The 18,990-nt window shown below is 55.6% G+C and overlaps 8 protein-coding genes across 8 annotated transcripts; 4 read left to right on the top strand and 4 right to left on the bottom strand.

The window, feature by feature from the left end:
- Positions 1 to 730: 730 nt before the first annotated feature.
- On the top strand, positions 731 to 2,595 carry VDAG_03592 (dynactin Arp1 p62 subunit RO2; the record flags this gene model as incomplete). The annotated part of the gene is made up of 2 exons (XM_009653676.1): positions 731 to 1,014; positions 1,076 to 2,595. 2 exons carry the CDS (start codon positions 731 to 733, stop codon positions 2,484 to 2,486), a joined length of 1,695 nt encoding a protein of 564 aa, XP_009651971.1. The 3' UTR covers positions 2,487 to 2,595.
- Positions 2,596 to 2,880: 285 nt separating this feature from the next.
- VDAG_03591 (40S ribosomal protein S7) lies at positions 2,881 to 4,016 on the bottom strand (the record flags this gene model as incomplete). Its single annotated transcript, XM_009653675.1, has 3 exons — positions 3,779 to 4,016; positions 3,307 to 3,389; positions 2,881 to 3,247 (listed from the first exon to the last, which is right to left on the bottom strand). Exons 1-3 carry the CDS (start codon positions 3,932 to 3,934, stop codon positions 2,881 to 2,883), a joined length of 606 nt encoding a protein of 201 aa, XP_009651970.1. The 5' UTR covers positions 3,935 to 4,016.
- A 535-nt stretch (positions 4,017 to 4,551) lies between these two features.
- Positions 4,552 to 5,952, top strand: VDAG_03590 (amidohydrolase; the record flags this gene model as incomplete). The annotated part of the gene is made up of 1 exon (XM_009653674.1): positions 4,552 to 5,952. One exon carries the CDS (start codon positions 4,552 to 4,554, stop codon positions 5,950 to 5,952), a length of 1,401 nt encoding a protein of 466 aa, XP_009651969.1.
- A 77-nt stretch (positions 5,953 to 6,029) lies between these two features.
- On the bottom strand, positions 6,030 to 7,208 carry VDAG_03589 (uncharacterized protein; the record flags this gene model as incomplete). Its single annotated transcript, XM_009653673.1, has 2 exons — positions 6,750 to 7,208; positions 6,030 to 6,679 (listed from the first exon to the last, which is right to left on the bottom strand). Exons 1-2 carry the CDS (start codon positions 7,093 to 7,095, stop codon positions 6,030 to 6,032), a joined length of 996 nt encoding a protein of 331 aa, XP_009651968.1. The 5' UTR covers positions 7,096 to 7,208.
- A 1,339-nt stretch (positions 7,209 to 8,547) lies between these two features.
- On the bottom strand, positions 8,548 to 9,927 carry VDAG_03588 (carboxypeptidase B; the record flags this gene model as incomplete). Its single annotated transcript, XM_009653672.1, has 2 exons — positions 8,548 to 9,309; positions 9,367 to 9,927. The coding sequence occupies 2 exons, from the start codon at positions 9,925 to 9,927 to the stop codon at positions 8,548 to 8,550; spliced, it is 1,323 nt and encodes a 440-aa protein (XP_009651967.1).
- A 2,291-nt stretch (positions 9,928 to 12,218) lies between these two features.
- On the top strand, positions 12,219 to 14,467 carry VDAG_03587 (uncharacterized protein; the record flags this gene model as incomplete). Its single annotated transcript, XM_009653671.1, has 3 exons — positions 12,219 to 12,324; positions 12,380 to 12,533; positions 12,586 to 14,467. 3 exons carry the CDS (start codon positions 12,219 to 12,221, stop codon positions 14,465 to 14,467), a joined length of 2,142 nt encoding a protein of 713 aa, XP_009651966.1.
- Positions 14,468 to 14,733: 266 nt separating this feature from the next.
- On the top strand, positions 14,734 to 15,783 carry VDAG_03586 (3-dehydroshikimate dehydratase; the record flags this gene model as incomplete). Its single annotated transcript, XM_009653670.1, has 2 exons — positions 14,734 to 15,664; positions 15,725 to 15,783. The coding sequence occupies 2 exons, from the start codon at positions 14,734 to 14,736 to the stop codon at positions 15,781 to 15,783; spliced, it is 990 nt and encodes a 329-aa protein (XP_009651965.1).
- Positions 15,784 to 15,866: 83 nt separating this feature from the next.
- Positions 15,867 to 17,981, bottom strand: VDAG_03585 (uncharacterized protein; the record flags this gene model as incomplete). The annotated part of the gene is made up of 7 exons (XM_009653669.1): positions 15,867 to 15,989; positions 16,046 to 16,574; positions 16,801 to 16,886; positions 16,962 to 17,256; positions 17,383 to 17,455; positions 17,510 to 17,815; positions 17,891 to 17,981. 7 exons carry the CDS (start codon positions 17,979 to 17,981, stop codon positions 15,867 to 15,869), a joined length of 1,503 nt encoding a protein of 500 aa, XP_009651964.1.
- Positions 17,982 to 18,990: the final 1,009 nt, after the last annotated feature.

Below are 18,990 nucleotides of genomic sequence, written 5' to 3'. Positions count from 1 at the left end.
ACTACTATATAACCTATTATTATAACCGGTCTTCTCTCTATAACCGATCCTATATCTATACTTTCCTTTTTTTTATTTAAGCTATTCTTATATTATAATTATAGCTATTATCCTCTATTATCGACTTAGTTCCCTTAAGGGTCTATAAGGGTTATAGTTTAATTAATAGGATCCGACGCCTAATAATAATTACTAATACCGGTTTCTCTTTCCTTTTTCTTACTTAGGATATATTCGGAAGACCGTATATCTAGAGAACTAAAGCTATTACCCCTAGGTAATTAAATAGATATAAATAGAGTGCCGTATATATAAAGAAAATAGGTAGTATTATATAGGTTGACGCCGTAGGCGGCCTAATAGAAGATGGTTACTTAGGAGAACAGGATAGGATATGCAATATAATGAGGGTATGCGTCGGGCAAGGGCATATAGTATTGAGGGTTCACCAGATATCCGTTTCTCGACTTCTCTTTTTTAACCAATACAACAACCGACTTGAACCCCCATTACTTACCTATTCCGTTGATTCCCATTTCTGGGGTTATCTATCTTATCTATGCCCGATAAGTCCCACAGTTCTTGGTGATGCTGGGAGCACAGCAGGCGCGGTGAACGCGCTCTGGTAGCTTCCAGTACGAGAACTGATGCTAGAATGCAACATTGGTGGCTGGAGGGCTTTACACTTGCCGCGCCTGGCTATTTCTGACTACTTGCCTACAGGTACATCATGGCACCATTGACACCATACAGCTACATTCAATGCCCATGCTCCGAATCTAGTCCGGCAGCCGACAGCTCGGCAGCCAAAGGAGAGCCCGACGATGATCGAACTTTTGACCCAAGAGCTCCCCGCGCGAACTACAGTCTTTACCCCCTTGAGTATCTCAACTACTGCGAAGACTGCCATCAAATACGATGCCCCAGATGTGTCAACGAAGAGATCGTCACATATTACTGTCCTAATTGCCTCTTCGAGGTACCCAGCAGCAACCTCAAGAGTGAGGGTAATAGGTACGTTCGAGACGCTGCTCAAGTGTGGCATACTCCAAGGAGTGGACTAATTGTTCCTCAGATGCACAAGAAGCTGCTTCCAGTGTCCCTGTTGCATTGGGCCTCTTGCTGTGACGAGCCTAGAAACACCCCCCGATCGAAGTCTTCTCGCCGCCGAGGGTGCCGCCCCTCCAGCCGGACCGTACATCCTCAGTTGCTCCTACTGCCAGTGGAGCTCTGCCGAGATTGGGATCAAGTTCGATAAGCCGAATGGCATATACCAACAGCTCGCCAAGATCAACAACGGAGGGCAAGCACGTCTGACCGCCAAAGAGTACAAGGAACGCAGGAAAGACAAGGAGGCGTGGGCTGAAACACCTCTGAAGAGCGAGGATGTTGACCATGAGCTTCACTTCGCGCAACTCAAGACTTTTTACCAAACCCAACTGGCCAATTCGAATCCCCAGGCGGCGGGCCTGTCGTCCTTCAGTGACCTGGGTATTGCGTCTCCAGGGTCTCTCTCGCGCATCATGAGCATCTACACGGGCACACACACCAGCCACAAACAGTCGCGGAGCAAGATACCCATCATGCGCGAGGCGCTTGACCTCGATGAGGGTCTGAAGGTCGCCAACCTCGACGACTCAGCCCGTATCGCGCAGCTGCGCGAGTCCACGCTCGACGACACGGTCACAGCCGAACAAAACGCATCCCAGCCCACACCAGTTCGCTTCGCCTCCGAGCTCCGCCCGATTCCCTACCTTCTACGCACGAAGCGATCCAAGCGCTGTCCGCTCTGCCGACACATTATCAGCAAGCCCGAGGCCAAGATCTCCAACACGCGCTTCCGTATCCGCCTCGTCGCGGGGAGTTATATCCCCACCGTTTCCATACGGCCGCTTCACTCTGAAGCTGGCAACATTCCCTCCGCGATGCGGCCTCCTGTGCCTCAGGAGCTCTGGCTTGCGCCACTCAAGCCGGCCCAGTACCTTCTCACGTTCAAGAATCCCATTTTTGAGGCGGTCAAGGTGACCCTCGCAACGCCGGCGAAAACGCCAGGACGATTCTCCAGCACCGTGACGGTGCTGTGCCCTCAGTTCGAGATTGACGCCAACACCGACATGTGGGACGACGCGCTCAAAGGCGAGGAAAGGCGGCGCAGGGGCGAGGAGGGGGCTGCAGGGCAGCAGCAGCCCGAGCCGGGCAAGATCTGGGAAAGGGGGCGGAACTGGGTTAGCGTGGTTGTGGAGGTTGTGCCGGCCTCGCTGAGGCTAGATCTCGTGACGGCGGGGCCAGACGGCGGAGAGCCAGACAGGAGCCCACTGAAGGAGGACGAGGACGTGCTGGAGATACCCATGTTTGTGCGGATCGAGTGGGAGGCCGAAGCGCAGAACGAAGTGGGCGCAGCGCCCGGCAAGGAGAAAGAGGCCAAGGAGAAGCGCGAGTTGGCATATTGGTGCGTACTCGGGGTGGGAAGGATAAGCCAGACATAGCTTCTAGGGTGTTTGTGCTCTCATGATGAACACACCAATGTCAAACGATACCCCTATCATATCACAATTGTGGTTGCCACATTTGTCAGAATTAAAAGAAGAAATCATTACGTTCGTCAATGCATGTTTGGCAGCCTGCTCTGAATTTTCATGCTACACTCTAGACGCCGAGCCCATTTTTGACCAACCAGTCGTTGTGCGTGACCATACGCTGCTGCTGCTCACGCACGCGCACGCGCGGGGGCAGGCCGGGAATCATCTACCTCTTCCAGTCGTAAGAGTCCTACGACGTCAAGATGAAAGGAAAACTCCCGAATGCCAATCCATGAAGACCCAACTACGCCACCGGTACCAACACGTCGCTATCAGATCTCCCGATCCGAGGGCGACATGTTTAGTAGTCAGAGGAACCGGACTGGGGGAACTCGAAGTTGACACCACGGCCGGTGAGCTTGCGGTAGACCTCGGCGTAGGTGTCGAGGCGGTAGTCAACACCGCCACGCTCCTTCTCGTCAAGGACAACCTTGAGGAGCTTGTTGCCGTCCTCCTTGGTGCGGAGACGCTTGCCGACAATCTCGACGGGGTAGACGAGGTCGGACAGGATAGCGTCGTGGACAGCGGTGAGGGTACGGCTGTGGGGGCGCTTCTGCTTCTGGGTGTTGCGGGAGCGGCTGGAGCGCTTGGGGCGGGGGAGGATGCGGCGCGAAGCGAGGAAGAGGACGTGGCGGTCGGAGAACTTCTTCTCGAGCTCACGGGTGAGGCTACACCGCATCAGTACGCGTTGCACAGGTCGAGGAGAGCAGGGTTGGGGGGAACATACCGCTGCTGGACGCGGTGGAAGCCCTGCAGGGAAGGGACGGGGACAAAGATGACAATAGCCTTCTTGCCGTGGCCAACCTCGATCTAAACAAGACCAGAAATCAGCATGCGAGCTCCAGGACGAAACCTTGGACCGCTTCCCGTCCTGTTCCACTATAGAGTAGTATCTTGTGTGGGCAGGATATTTTCTCTTTCTTATACACCCCAACCATCCAGCGCAAGACTTTTCGGTCCGTCGCCTACTGAGCGCCCCCGAACAATGCTCTGCCCTTTTGAGGGGTGAGGTAGCCAAGATCAATGGCCACCATCGTACTCAGGGTATGTTCGCATAAGGCGGGGGTTTTGATTGCTGGCAGATGGCAATCGGGACCGGCTTCGTCGCGCGTGGAGGCGGTTTGTCGGTAGTGTGGGAACAGGATTCGTGTTGCGATCCATGGAGGGGATGAGTATCTGTCTTTTCAAGTCGTTCTTACCTCACGGGCGGAGACGAACTGCAGAGGGCGCAGAGCAACCTTGAGATCGGCAGTGTTCGTCTCGAGGTCGTACAGAGCCTGAGCAATGTTCTGCTCGAGCTCCGAGGGGGAGGCCCTCGAGGGGCTGTTGGGGGCGATCTTGTTCTGGGCGGACATCTTGACTGGCAGCTGGCTGGGCGTCGGGTGCTGGTTGATCGGAATGAAGTTCTCACGAAAGAATCGAGAGAAACTTTTCGGTGGTGTCGGATCGGGGCCAGTTGCTGCAGCGAGTGGAGGGACGGGGTTTCGCTAAGATTGGGGTTCTGAGCCCTGACTGTTGTGTGTGAAAAGTGGTCTGTGCGGGAAGGCTGATTGTGCTGACCGATATCAGTGGACCGGGCTCGGTGGCATCGGTGAACTGTCCATCTCGGTGTAAGTCCGTCACCTTACCCCACCTTCACGGGGATCAAGAGAATACTGTGTTCATGTCGGCAGTAGCGATATGGAGTTACAGCCAGGAAATAGAATATCTGTACATCCTGATCATACTGAAGCTCGGGGTTTATCTCATTGTTGCTTCACAGAGCCCAGATGTTCGTCCATTGTCTGAATCACTTTGCTTGTCTGTCTTCATGACATCATGCACGTTTGTAACATCAAACAACATTTACCTCTTCTATCAATTCTTGCCTCTCTCACCTGCCAACATGCACTTGCCAGACTTTGCCAAACTGAATTCAGTAAGGGAAAATCACTCAACAATAAAATACCGGTCGCAACAGTCGTCGCTCAAGATGAAGCTCAATAATGTCGTTATCCCATTCGAGCATGATAACGCGGCTTGGGACATCACAGTGACTGATGGCGTCGTCGAGTCCAAGATTCCTGCGGCAGATGCGTCGGGGCCATCAAGTCTCCTGTTGCCCACACTCTGCCACCCTCACATACACCTGGACAAGACATATTTGCTGACGTGCAACCGCGTCGCATCTCCTGACCACCCCGGCTACTCCGACCTAGCCCCAACGTCCGGCACGTTCGATGAGGCCCTTGCCAATACATCCAAGGCCAAGTCTCGCTACACCGAAGCAGACCTCTACCTCCGCGGTTCTCAGCTCCTAGCGACAAGTTACAAGCAGGGGATCACGTCCCTTCGGGCATTCGTTGAGGTCGACCACGTCACTGGTGTCGCACCTCTTGTCACAGCAGTCCGCCTGAAGAAGGATTTCCGCCATCTCATCAATGTTCAGATATGCATATTCGCCCAGGATCCTTTATTCTCCACTACACACGGAAAGACAAACCGTGAGGCATTGGAAGCTGCTCTTGAGGAGTATATTGATTCGGTTGACGTCCTCGGCACCACGCCTTATGTCGAGGACAACGATGATGCCAGCGGTCGAAACATTGCGTGGGCAGTGGCGACAGCGCTCCAACGTGACCTGCATCTCGACTTTCATATTGAGTACAATCTAGGCCACCCAGGCTCAGTGGACATTGGCCACATTCAGGCCGCCATTGAATGCCTCGAGGGGTATGCGTGGGCCACAAAAGCAAATTGCAAGACAGTGGTCCTCGGCCACGCCACCAGGCTCACCGAGGTACCGCGGGAGAGACTCCAGCAGCTCGCCGACAGGATTCACACTTCGAAGTTGCCGGTCTACTTTGTCGGGCTGCCATCGAGTGATCTGTACATGATGGGACGTCCTGCGGGTAGCGATGATGCCAGTCAGGACTTTCATCATCGTAGGCCGCGGGGAACGCTCAACGTCCCATCGCTTATCAAAGACTACCAAATCAACGCCTGTCTCTCGGTGAACAATGTTGGCAACGCCTTCACCCCGTATGGCACCGGAGATCCTCTAGCCCTGGCGTCACTCGGCGTGGGCCTTTATCACGCTGGGTCAGTAGACGATGCCCGACTTCTCTACGAGTGTGTCAGCACGAGGGCCGGGGCAGCAATTGGTCTGGACCGGCATCAGACAGACGAAGGGAACCAGGCCGGAACTGTTGAACAAGGTAAAGACTGGCGCCCATTGTTGCTCATAGCACCCGAAGCCGATTTTGAACTACCTTCCTCGTCGACGACGAACGATGCACCACAAAGGTCTATGACGATTCCATCCAGGCACCGGCTCGGCATCAAAGATGTCGTCTGGGACCCGCCCGAAACAACACTGCGCAGCATCATCTGATAATGATAAAACGATTGGAAACGCCCGCTGGATTTGACAATCGCTTGTTTTTACATGCCATCTTCTGCCCCACACCTCTACAGAACCAAAATCAGTGCCAGAATTACACCGAGCTCGCTGGTGTCGGGCCCGCAGCCGTCGGGCTGGCAATGGTAAAAGTCTACAACCGGCCGCCTCAGGGAGCGGATCCTCTTGAGAGGGTTCAGCTTCATGGCGCCCAAAGTGAAAGCAGGCTTCGGAGGCGCGATCTCGGCACCGCCTGCCGACCAGGTAAAGTCGTCGTCGGCAGCCATGCTATTCTTTGCATCCTTGGCCTCGAGGTCCGCGCTGCTGATGCCGTTCCACCCGCCGTTCTGCCTCCTTGCGACGCGGCGCTTCCGTATGCGCACCGTCACAAAGATGGCGGCGACCACCAATGCCAACAAGATGAAGGAGACCGGCAGGATGACGAAGGAGAGCTGGAAGGACGACTTTTGCTTGGGCGGCGTGATGCTCAGCTTGGGGCCGGAGATGCGGTTGCGGGCTGAAGTGCCGTTCTCATAGACGAGGTAGAGCTGGACGTCCATCTGCTTCCAGCTCTTGGGGTCCGTCTCGCTGATGGTCCAGGCGTAGAAGCCCTCGGAGGCGACTATGGGCCCGGAAGAGAAGGCCTGGTCCTCGATGACGCCGTCGTGGTTGGTCAGGGCGCCCTCGACAACGACGCCGCGGCCGGGGTCTTCAAAGTACTCTACATCCCAGGTGACTGCAGCATGTTAGGGACTCATTGTCTGAATGCCAGAAGAGGAGATGCTGCTCACTGAAGTATGTGCTCCCTGCGGCCACCTCCTTATCCTTCTCCGAGGCACAAAAGGGGAAATACAGTCCACCTGATCCCGAGGCTTCGTCACAGACGAGGAAAGCCCCGGAGCCGTCGCTGAAGGCGGTGGGGAGAGCTGTTGGGCCATTGTACGTCGAGATTGTGTCTTCGCCATCGATTGTAGGCGTGACCGTACGAGTCGCGCCGTCGGGGGCCACCGTGACCCAGGGATGCAGGGCATTGTTGGTCTGCGAGGCAGTCTGGCTCGACGTGGTCGTGGCAGACTGGACGAGGTTGGCACATAGGAAGATGGCCCAGACAAAGCTGGGGAACCGAGGCCAGCTCATGATGGATGAACACTATGAAAGACAAGATTAAATATCAAGATTAATAAGGACCAAAGACTGGAAAATGCTGCATAGTTTTCGCCGAATACCACATCGAACAGATTGAATCTGGGCTCCTCGCTCCCTTTTGTATCGCATGACTGCCATCACCACACACCACGGGAGAAACCACCATCTCAACTATCTTACCGAAAGGCTATCCATCTCGATCTAGGATCCCCAATATCCCCTTCCAAGCCAAAATAACGCCAGGGATATTCCTTCCCGCGCTCGACCCGCACCCGCCCGCCAACCTTCTCAGCCCACGAAACGAACGCACCGAATGCAGGCAAAAACTCTCCTCATCAAGTGTCCGGAAAAATGAGCAACAAAAGGGTCACAGCACACCCCCAATCTGGCCTCTCTTTTCAACCGCCCATCATGCAACGCACCTTGTGTCTCTGACAGCCCAATGCGGCATAGCAATGCGACAGCGCGCCACATCCGACGAACCCGTTTGACGGCGCCGCGGCGCCCCCTGTTCTCTCTCGTCCGTGCTCGCCCCTACGAGGAGTGTTTCGAATGGGGAAACTTTATTCTCCTCAACGTCACCTCCCAATTGATCTCTCCTGCTCTCCGTCGCTGAATCGCATCTCGGAGGGTGAAGGAGAGGGAGGAGGTGGGGGCTTTGACGATGACAGCACTTCTCGGACCGCAGTGCTGGGAACCCCGTCCGATGGCGGGCCCCGAAACGGAAACCTTTGGGCTCTGTTGCCCGCCATCGAGCAAATGACGAACACACATCAAACAGGAGAAGGAGGTGGGTGAAGTAGCTTTCCCCCGCGAGTCGTCTTTTGCGACGTCATGTTGATTGACTGGAGGGATCGCGGAGCCCTTTTCTCACCATGACTGGTCCGCCGGCCGGCGGTCAATCGTTGTTGTGGTCACGACAGCTCGGCGCTTCGTGGGGCCAGGACCATCTTGTCACGGAGCCATTGCGGCAAATCCGCGCGAGGGCAGGTGCTTCGATGCGAGCCTGGCTCAGGTGCTTCATCCCTGCTTCACTCTGGCAGTTCGCACGACTCGCTGTGCAAGCTAGGCTTGGTCTTGGAGGCTACGAAGCTTTGCGGATGGGGCGATCCGGCGCATTGACGGGGTATGGGCATGACGGGGTAAGGGCATGACGGGGTACGGGCACGACATTGCAACGAACAGCTGTCTTTCTGAGAGTTTTATCTTCTGCTTGCATTGATGTGGGTACATGTCTGCGGAAAGACATAGCTCCAGAGGTAACCTCACGGATGAACTACAGGTGTGAGCTCCTGTGGTATGGATGGTGGTATATGCTCCCAAACCCAGTCCTTAATACATGCTCGACACGAGGTACATGTCGCGCGGATGCTTCCAAATGATGAGTACATGTACATCATTCTGCTTGTCAATTTCTATCGCTCAAGTCACGCAACCACGACATCAGAGCTGGGTCAGCAGCCACTTGACACCTTTCCAGTTCTCCTGGGCTGTTGCCAGGATCTTCTCCGCAGGCAGCACAAAGCCACCGGCAGCCTCGCTCGCCGGACTGAGCTCCCAACCCCAAGCAATGTCGGCACCAGCAATGTCGTAGACGTAGTCCATCGAGCCGCCGCTCGCGGCATACAAGACGTCGCACACGGGGCCGTACCTGTACTTGCTGCCGGCGACGCTCTCAATGATGGCAGTGGTCTGGCGGGCCAGCTCCATCTGGCGGTCATAGTTGGCAACACGCAGCGAGCAGTTGCCGCCGTAGGGCATGAGGATGATGTGGCCAAACGCGTGCCAGTCGACGAAGAACTTGATGCCGTCGGGGTGCGCCGACGCGACCTTGTCCGTGTAAGCTGTGAAGGACGCCATCTCGGGCGTGTCGCCGGGGCTCAGGCCGCGGTAGGACTGCGCGCATGGGTCGTCGCTGGCGCCGCCGGTGACGTTCCAGTAGTGCGGCCAGTTACGGTTGAGGTCGGTGCCGATGCAGGCCTGGTTGCAGCGCGGCTGCCTGTTCTTGCGCCAGAGGCGGTCGGTCGTCTGCGAGTGGATGAAGCCATCTGGGTTGACGACGGGGAGGACGTAGAAGTCGTAGGCATTGAGGAGGGCGGTGACCTCAGCGTCCGAGGCGAGGTAGCCGGAGATGAGCTGGTAGAGGAAGTACTCGACCGTCATGGTGGTGATCCACTCGCGGGCGTGCGTCGTGGAGTGCCAGTACTGCACGGAATTTCGGTCAGTGGTGTCTTTCGTCATTGTGTCAAGGGGAGATCTTACAATCGCAGGCTTCGAGCTCTTGCCACCCTTGCCCCACAGATGAATACCGTGAATGTCACGTCCTTCGTACGACTTGCCGGCAATAACGAGCTCGGAGTTATGGGAGAAGGCATAGTGCAGGTCTTCGATGTAGTCAACATGGTCTGCGTATGCATGGTACGCATTGAACCATTCGACGCCAGGCAGATGGGCAGAAAGCGCCTCGGAGGAGGCCCTCGAGAGCTTCCTGCTGGCATAAGGCTGTAGGTCACCCTCGAGAAGGATATCGGCGCCGAGATCCTCGTGGACCACAACATGCTTCAGGCCGAGCGCCTCAAAGTCCTTGACCGACTCGGGAGCCACGGCGACGCTGTAACTGTCAGGCGAACCCTCGTCAACGTCGATGAAGTCGATGTTGGCGATTTTCTCGATAATGGCGTCGACGCCCTCCGGTGCGTCAATCTCAAAGACCTTGAAGCCATCGTAGAGGACCCTGGCCTCACGGGGGGCAAGACGCCGTGCCGATGCCAGGGGCACGGCAGCGGCAGCGGCAGCGGCAGCGAGACAGGCGAGGAACTTCATGGCTGTTCGGAGATGTGCCGTAGGGGTGACGGGAACAAGAGGAACAAGAGAGGGCTCGGAAGACAGGCGGGCTTCACTTACACACCGGACTCCGAGGCAGGCGGTTGTTCTTTAAGAGCAGAAGATCCCTGCATGGATTGGACAAATGGCGGCCATCTCGGTCCTCCATGGGCCAGATCCCAGCAAGTGAGGTGCCTTGCCCTGAACCCCGCGTTGAGGTTCTCCCGCGAGAGGGCGGGTGGCAGCTCTCCTCGCATTCTGATTCACCAATGCCGCTGATCCATGACGTTTCTCTCGAGGATAGAGAGGCTTGGCGGTTGATAGAAAGAGGCAGGTGCCGTTACACTCGACGCATGCGCATGTAGGTTCGACTGAACCTTGGCTGTGCCCCGTCGCCGCTGACACACTGTCGAGTAGAGGGCCTGTGAATTCTTTGAAAAGGTAATAACGGCACAGTAAAGTGCCAACGGGCCCGACGTAGCCGGCATATAATAGCGGGAGAAGAGGTGAGATGGCTGAGAAGCGCGGCGGGGGTGGAGAAGATCCTGGGGTGGGAGCTTGGATGCGACAGGACATGGTCGGAGCTGGTTGGCCGCTTGGTGTTGCAGACATCTACGACCTTCCTAATAGGTGATACGGCAGACTGACGCGCCACCAGCTTGATGTTGCCAGTTCATGAGATCCGCGAAGAAGTCAATCAATCGTGAAAGGTAAAAATGATGTCCGAGTCAGCAGTAGCTGCATTCAATCCGAGTCTTCGGGTGACCCCTCGGCAACTGTTGAACACCTAGACCGTCATTCTCGCTGTCTGCTGTTTCGCAGCATGTCTTGAACTGGCCACTGCGTGTCTGGCCACAGGCCTAGCTCTGGGTTCATTTTCGGGTTCATTTTCCGCTGCTTTGTCAGTGTTGGGCGATATTGTTCGCAAATATGTCGTACAGCGTCAAGCTCATTTCGCTTTCCTGTGACATCTGGCAAGAAAACATGTCGCGTCCTGCGACTTCGACCTCCACTGTCTCACTGAGTCCTAGGCCCCTTGAATCCTCACGGAGCATGGCGTGCAGTATGAGACGGGAGCTAGAGCGAGAATGACGATACTGGTCATGCCCACTCGTTCTTTGGTGCCGCATTTCTTGTTCGAAATATCGGACGACTCCAGGTCCTGCTATGATCCTGAAGGGCAAGCCCTTGCTGCCATTCGATTCTCCGCGCGTGAACTTGCATGCCGGCAGATTGTTTCCGACCATCGCGTCAGCACGCCATCGCAAGGGCCCGCCACCGACTGCCGGGAGTCTGGTTGTGAACCGGCTCGTTGGGACAGCAGGCCGTTCGGCGGGGGAGCACGTCACCCACTCCATGTGGTCTGCTTGGGCGTCGCCAAAGAGCCTGCCATTGATAGAGGCATCTCGCATCGATCCTGGCTGCTCGATCACGATGAAGCTTCACCTCAAGTCAAAGGCTGAAGAGGAAACAGCAGGGCCAAGTCACGTGTCGCATGCCGTACCACAGCGAGACGCGCTAAAGCCAACGCTAGGCATTGTGCCTCAGGGCTCTTCAGGGCACCCAGGCCTTTGAGCCACTGACGGATCTCCCCGGCTCTGCCCTACGGGCGGGGACGTTGGGCACACCCACACCCTGTGCTGGCTGGGCCAGCCGCAATTCCAATGCCACGACTCCATTAGACATCACCGGCCCGCTTCATCATTCTCCATCCCTCGTCATCATCAGTGTCTATCCGACTTTTTGGTCGAGGGCCGATACGCCGACGGATGCTTCCCCATCAACATTGGCGCAAGCGCGTCTGATGAACGTCCGAGACTCCAATTGGCACCAGACATGACTTGGAACCCCGTCCCAGCGCGGCTCTGCGGCAAACAAGGCGGCTTCTTCGCTTGGCGGTGGAGGACGCTGACGCGTCAGGCCTGGGCTCTAGCTTGGTTGACCCCAAGGGCAAAAAGGCTGACAGGAGACATGCCACTCTTTGGCAATACGTCACATCATCTTGATGAAGCCATCGCACTCTTAGCCTTACCTGTCTTTTCCCATCTTTGCGGTTGCTTGCTGTCGGGGCTCAGACTTCGACATTGACCGAGATAAGACATTCTTCAGGGCCCTGAGCTCACCATATCTCCTCGCTGTTTCGGTTATTCTGCCATCGTCTGTTCACCCGCCGAGGCCACCAGGATTAGGAATCTCACTCCCAGCCCTGTTGATGAGGCTTGGGGACAAGCACGGATTCTCACCTTTATTCCTCCTTGCCCTTCTTCACCTCTCACCCCGCCCTTGCAACCATGTCAGACGTGCTCAGGCCGCCCCCCATGATACGGGAGCCATCTGGCGAGTATCATGAGACGTACAATGACAAGTATGTTGTCAAATACAACTTCAGCGAGATTGGTATGCAACGCCACACGTCTCCGGCGCGCGCTCTTAGGAAGCTGACCTGAACTAGATCAGGAAACGGCCTCCAGGGAGCTGACTGAGCTTCTCGCTGATCTTGAAGAGACTGGCCTTCAGACAGAAGTGCGAGCGGGCTACGATCAGACCCTCTTGGTGTTTGTCAAGGCGCCTCGTGAGCTCCTTGGAAACACCGTCTACAAGTCGAGGTGAACCGTCCGTCTCAACCTCTGGCTGCGCATAGAAACTAACCCCTCTCAGAGTCAAGGATTGGCTGTACGGCATTGTTGCCCACCATCCTGGAGGCACCAAGAATACTGTCGTTGATGCAGAGTATGAGGCCGAAGACGTTCTCTCCATGTATCATCTTGTCAATTGGAGCAAGGACCTTGGCGGCGCCGGCATCACGCCCGGTCTGGGCAAATGGAAGAACGTTGAGGCCGTCTTCCCGCTGCACAATGAGAAGATCAACCAGTCATTGCTGAAGCACCTGAGCAAGCGCATTTTCTTGACCCACGACGATCTCGACATGGTGCGAGACATTTGGGGATCCAAGGTCGCCTTTTACTTTGCCTTTATCCAGACGTACCTCGTCTTTCTCAGCTTCCCTGCCGTCACTGGCGTCTTTGCCTGGCGCTTCCTGTCCAACTACTCACTTTTCTATGCCATCCTGACCTGTGTCTGGTGTACTGTCTTTCTCGAATACTGGAAAATCCAAGAGGCTGACCTGGGCATCCGGTGGAACGTCAAAGGTGTTGGCCACGTCAAGGTCAATCGCCCACAGTTCAGGTACGACAAGGTCATCACAGATGAAGGGGGACGAACGCGGCATTACTTCCCCAAGAGGAAGCAGGTCATGCGACAGTTGCTCCAGATTCCCTTTGTCGCGCTCGCCACGCTGGCCCTGGGGTTTATCATCGTGTGTGTCTTCGCCATTGAGGTTCTCATCTCCGAGACGTACGAAGGCCCATACAAGTACTACCTCGAGTACTTCCCCACCGTCTTGCTGGCAGTGGCACTTCCCTACATCACGTCTTCCCTTGAGGACATGGCAAACACGCTCACCGAGTTTGAGAACCACCGGACGGCTGATAATCATGAGATGTCCCTGACACAAAAGATCTTTGTCCTCAATATTGTCACCAACTATCTTCCCATTCTCCTGACGGCATTCGTCTATGTGCCCTTTGGAGACGATGTGATCCCCTACCTTGAGACGGCTACGACAAAGCTATTGGGAAGCGTCGGCCAGCGTTTCCACAACACTACCTTCCACGCTGATTCCGATCGCCTACGAAACGAAGTCATTGCTCTCGTTGTTACCGGACAGATATCCGGCTTCTTTGAAGAGAATGTCTTACCCCTCGTCAAGCACAGATTCGGCGGCTGGTGGCGCGAGATCCGGCGTCTGCGGTCCAAGGACTCGATGCTCATGTCCGTCGTTCGTGATGACCCCGAGGAGGCCGAGTTCCTGAAGCGCGTCCGCAACCAATCGACGCTTCCGAAATACGACGTGCAGGAAGACATTGCCGAGATTGTCCTCCAGTTTGGCTACCTCACCCTCTTCTCGCCCGTCTGGCCCCTCATCCCAATGGGCTTCCTTATCAACAACTGGATTGAGCTGCGCTCCGACTTTCTCAAGATCTGCATCGAGCACCAGCGTCCTCACCCCGTCAGGACGGACGGCATCGGGCCATGGATTTATTCCCTCGACCTTCTCACCTGGCTCGGCAGCATTTCGACCGCTGCCATTGTCCACCTCTTTGGCTCGAGCCACCTCGGAAGTGGTGGCTGGTGTGCTTTGCCCGTCACCATTTTTATCAGCGAACACATCTTCCTCGTGTTCCGCTCACTCGTGTGCTTCGTCCTGCAGCGCCTCGGCTCGAAACAGATTCGCAAGGAGCGCAACGAGAGGTACGCCACGCGACTGAAGCGCCTCGAGGAGCTCGAGGCCAACAAGCGGAACGGTCTGGGGCTGAGCGTCGCCGAGAGGGAGCGCCGAAAGTCGGTTCGTGCCACGGGCAGCGACACGCTGTTCACGAAGCAGGTGGAGGAGGGGCTCAGTGCCGTAGTCGGTACAGGACTGATCAAAAGAGTCAAACAGCAGGATGCCGACGCGGGAACAGAGCCCAAGCTCGATTAGAGCATTATGCAGACAAGTCAATCGCGCAAATTGAGTCCTCATATGACGCTGGTGACATTGAATTCCACCTTAACAAGTGGGACAAGGCCAAGAGGTCTGGATATCAACGAGTGACATCATTCCAGAGTCAAGACCAACGACCACTGGCATATTGACAAGAACCAATACTCAGAACAAACATGAGCATCAACTGCTTCTGTTTTCTCTCACTCTCTTCCATTCCACAACGCGCCGCATAGACACATCCTCAAACACCAAAAGTGAACATGTCCGCCCAATTCGACCTCCCAACGTCCTTCGCCACCTGCTCCATGGGCCTTCCGCACCATACCCTCGAGCAAAAGCTAGCCGCCATCTCCTCCGCCGGCTTCACCGGCATCGAGCTCGCCTTCCCAGACCTGCAGACCTTCGCCACGCGGCACGCCCACCGCGACATTGCCGCAGACGACTACCCCGCCCTCTGCAAAGCCGCCACCGCCATCCGCTCCCTCTGCCACGCGTCCAATCTCGCCATCATCGTGCTCCAGCCCTTCTCCAACTTTGAAGGGTGGCCCGAGGGGAGCCCGCAGCGCGAAGAGGCCTTCAGCCGCGCCAGGGGGTGGATCGACATCATGGACGCCCTCGGCACGGATATGCTGCAAGTCGGCGCGTCCGATTCGCCCGGCATATCGGCCTCCGTGGCGGAGCTGGCGGCCGACCTCGTGGCGCTGGCGGATCTGCTGGCCGAGAGGGGTTTCCGCCTCGCGTACGAGAATTGGTGCTGGGCCACGCGGGCGCCGCTGTGGCGGGATGCGTGGGAGGTTGTGCGCGCTGCGGACCGGCCGAACGTTGGGCTCTGTCTTGACACGTTCCAATCTGCCGGTGGGGAGTGGGGTGATCCGACGACCGCGTCTGGACTGATAGAAGACCTGGGGGAAGGCCCGGACGAGCTGCGAGAGAGGTACAGGGCGAGTTGGGCGGAGCTGGCCAAGACGGTGCCTCCGGAGAAGGTGTTTTTCTTGCAGATCAGCGATGCCTATCTCATGGATCCGCCGCTGAAGGATAGCGTTGACGAGTCCGGAACGAGACCTAGGGGGCGCTGGAGTCATGATTATCGACCGTTGCCGTATGATGGGGGATACTTGCCGATTGTAGAGTTCTTGGAGGCTGTTCTCATGACGGGGTTCCGCGGGTGGTTGAGTGTCGAGGTGTTTGATGGTAGGTTTGAAACGAAGTACGGGAATGACCTTGGTGGGTATGCCACTAAAGCAAAGGAAGCTGTCGACAGGATGTTGGATGAGATGGATCCGGACAAGGTCACAGGCGAGGTTGTCTGATGGGTTCAGCGCAGAGACAACAGGCGGCTGTTTCAGCCTTTGTATTGCAAGTTCCTTGCATACGTTCAGTTTATCTGCCTAATCTATGCCTCAAACGTCAGGAGCACATCCCCACAACTTTCACGCATCTCCAGACTCGGGTAGAGTGCTTCATCCATGTTTAGCTGGGCGTGCTGGTAGGCAGGCAAGAGCAAGCCGACGAGACCCTTGAGATGACGTTAGTCGGGCAGGCCTTGACCGCATATTCCGGAACAACAGCCACGTCAGCGACGAACGTCTTGGTGAATTCTCCACAGAACTCCTGGCTCTCCTCGAGGCGGCCCTCGATGCTGCTGGAGCGTAGAGCACGGAGACAGTTGTCAGCGTTGCAGCTCTTCGGCTTGCAGGCCTCCCGCTTGGTCATCTTGGCGAGGAAGCCACCACGCTCGATGGTGTTGATGAAGATGTAGCCAGATTCAAACATAGCGTAGGAGGCCCACGACCCGACAAACTCGAGGCTACCGCCACCAGGGAGATCGTCATCTTCGGGGTAAATATCGAGGTACGCAATCTCGCAGACGCTGTTACCCGAAGGGTCTTCAGGGACAGAAGAGACGTCGTAGATGCGGACGCCAGCACCATAGTTTGATTGATACACCAGCCCGTCCTTGACATACTGGTTATGGTCGATGCTCCTCACGTTACCCTTGTAAAGGCCAGTGTTCTTGGGGTTCTCGAGGGAACGAATGTCCCAGATGTACGTGACAGGGTAGCCGTCACGAGCTGGGCCGATGACGTCGTACTCATCGTACCTACAGAAGTTAGGGCGGAAGAATTGCGATTATGCGGAAAACGTACTCATCATCCATAAAGAGCCACTCCTGATTCTTGGGATCGAGGAGCCAGCCTTGGTGGGTGTATGTCGCGCCCTCGTAAGAAGTGATGGAGATGATGGTTGAGTTGGACTTGTCCGTGACATCGAAACTATGTCAAGGTTAGCCATTGATCTCGCGTACGAAAGGGGCGAAAGTTGCCCACATTGTCAGGGTGTCCTCGTTGTAGCCATAGCAGATATCGCGTCCCTCGTACTTCTTGTCAGGGCCGTGGTAGACGAGACATTGAGCCTGAAAAGTGTCAGCAAGGCTATCGTTTCTCTGACATCGGTGAGGTGAACAACTAAAGCCACACCGAAAACTCACATCATGTGTGTATCCGTCTTGGGGGTCACAACCAGTTTTGACGGGGTTGGTAGGGTCAGACAAGTCGAAGAAGATCAACCCACCGAAGCAACCGCCATTCCGAGGACGAGCTCCGACGGCGACACCATATTCAAGTTCTTCGTTCACAACCACGTTGTGGGTAGCCCCCAGGGGCAGGTCGGCGAAATGGCCCGTCAGATCCTTCTCGTTCGTGAATTCGACGGGAGCGTTGGCAGCGGTGATGTCGAGAAGCTTGGTCATGTCAAAGATCTGAATACCATGGCCCTCGAGCTCGCTACCAATGAGAACGTAGTTCTTGAAGGTTCGAATTTCCTTCCACCACGCGTCATCATTTGTCGGGGCGAACGCAGGACTGTCAAGGAGTCAGCCAAGGTTGAGTGACGAGTGGCGTGAAGCTTACAGGAAGCCGAGCTTCAAAAGCTTTCCTTCTGGGAGGATTTCGATGAAGGACGTGCCATCGAACATGCCGTTGGCTGTTGGAGGTTAGTATTCGAAGCTTTGGCCCAGTATACTTCGACTTGACCTACCAATGAACTCTCGTCCCGACTCTGGATCTGTCCAACCCCACGTAGAGCTACCAGTGCGACCTTGCGAGTCCGATGACGGCGAACCCAGCTCTGCATGGTTGATAAAGTCATACAGATCCATGTTCTTGCACCGAAAGGTATGATGAGGGTCCCCAGGAATGGCTGTGACCTTTCCATCTACACACTTGGTGTAGTTGAGCTGGGGCCATTGTGACGAGTCGATCATACCGGAGTCGATCTCAGACTTCCAGAAGGCCTTCTTCTTCCCCATGATCGTCTCGTGCATCTTGCCGCTGTCATACAGCTCTGAAGACACATTAGCATCGGCCATGGTATGCAAGCATTGTGACCTCGTGTGGTGAGATCATGAGGACAACTGACCAGCCGCGCGCGCCTCGTCCTTGGGCAGTTCCTTAGCAAAAGAGACAGAGGCAGCGGTCAGGGCCGCGCCTGTCAGAGTAGCAAAGCGCATTTGAGATTCGGCCGCGATGACAACCAAAAGGCTAGATGGGAAAGTAAGAATTCGGACGAATAACACGAGGTCAAGCAACGGTTCGGGGACCACGACTGGGGTGGTCTATTTATTTTCTCCCGAGCTCCGGATCTCGCAGCCGAAGGCCAAGAACTTCCATGCTGGAGGGAGACCTAGCCAACAATGGGCTTTGGATATATTCAGAGCTGTCCATCGACCGAATCCTTGACCATCTGCATTTCCATGTAGATCAAACACCAAGTTAGGAAGGCAGGTACATCCTTGGCATCAGGTACCCTGGGGGCCAACGAATAGCCATGCGATAAGAGGACCTTACGACTTCGAGTAGTCCCCGCAACCCCGCAGGATAGATCAAGTCTACATTTTATCCATAAAGATCTCAACGAATGGCCAATCGGTCTTTGATGAAATCGGAAGGAGAAGTTGTGTGGGAGGAGAAATGGGACTTTGGTAATCCTTTAGCGCCAAGACCTTTGGCAAATACATGCCACAATGGGCGACCAAGTAGCTGACATGCATCTTGCCTGAGGAACCCTCTGTAGCTGGCGAAGTCTTCACGGGTTCACCACGTGCCACGTTAATGTTATCGGAAGCTAACGGACTCATGATTAACAATGCAACTTGTATATATGGTTTCCTGCAATCAACTTCTAAAGGAATGCAAGTTGCCTAGTTGCGCTCAAGCAGTGAGAATCATGGGTGTGTGACAATTTTGCGGCAGGCTGGCCTCCTGAATTAGTCGGTCTCTTATTCCCAGAGTAGGCAGCACAAATCGCAAGTCAAATTCTTCTCAAAGCCTGAGGAGTCCATTAAGAAGCTCATCTCCTCGACTGTTCGCCTGTTCGATTCTTCTCGCGTGACTAAGGAACGGTGGGTGGTGTTGAAAATGTTGGTGGTATTCGCCTGGGGGCTTCCAGCGGTCACCTGATGCCAGGTGGCCTGTGCCCTGGCACCTCCCTCCTATAGCTTAGTTCCAGGCACCCTCCTG

This window comes from Verticillium dahliae, genomic scaffold (assembly GCF_000150675.1).
Source record: "Verticillium dahliae VdLs.17 supercont1.6 genomic scaffold, whole genome shotgun sequence".
Lineage (NCBI taxonomy): Eukaryota > Fungi > Ascomycota > Sordariomycetes > Glomerellales > Plectosphaerellaceae > Verticillium > Verticillium dahliae.
The sequence above is the reverse complement of the archived record's forward strand: the minus strand, read 5'-3'. Positions and strand labels throughout refer to the sequence as shown.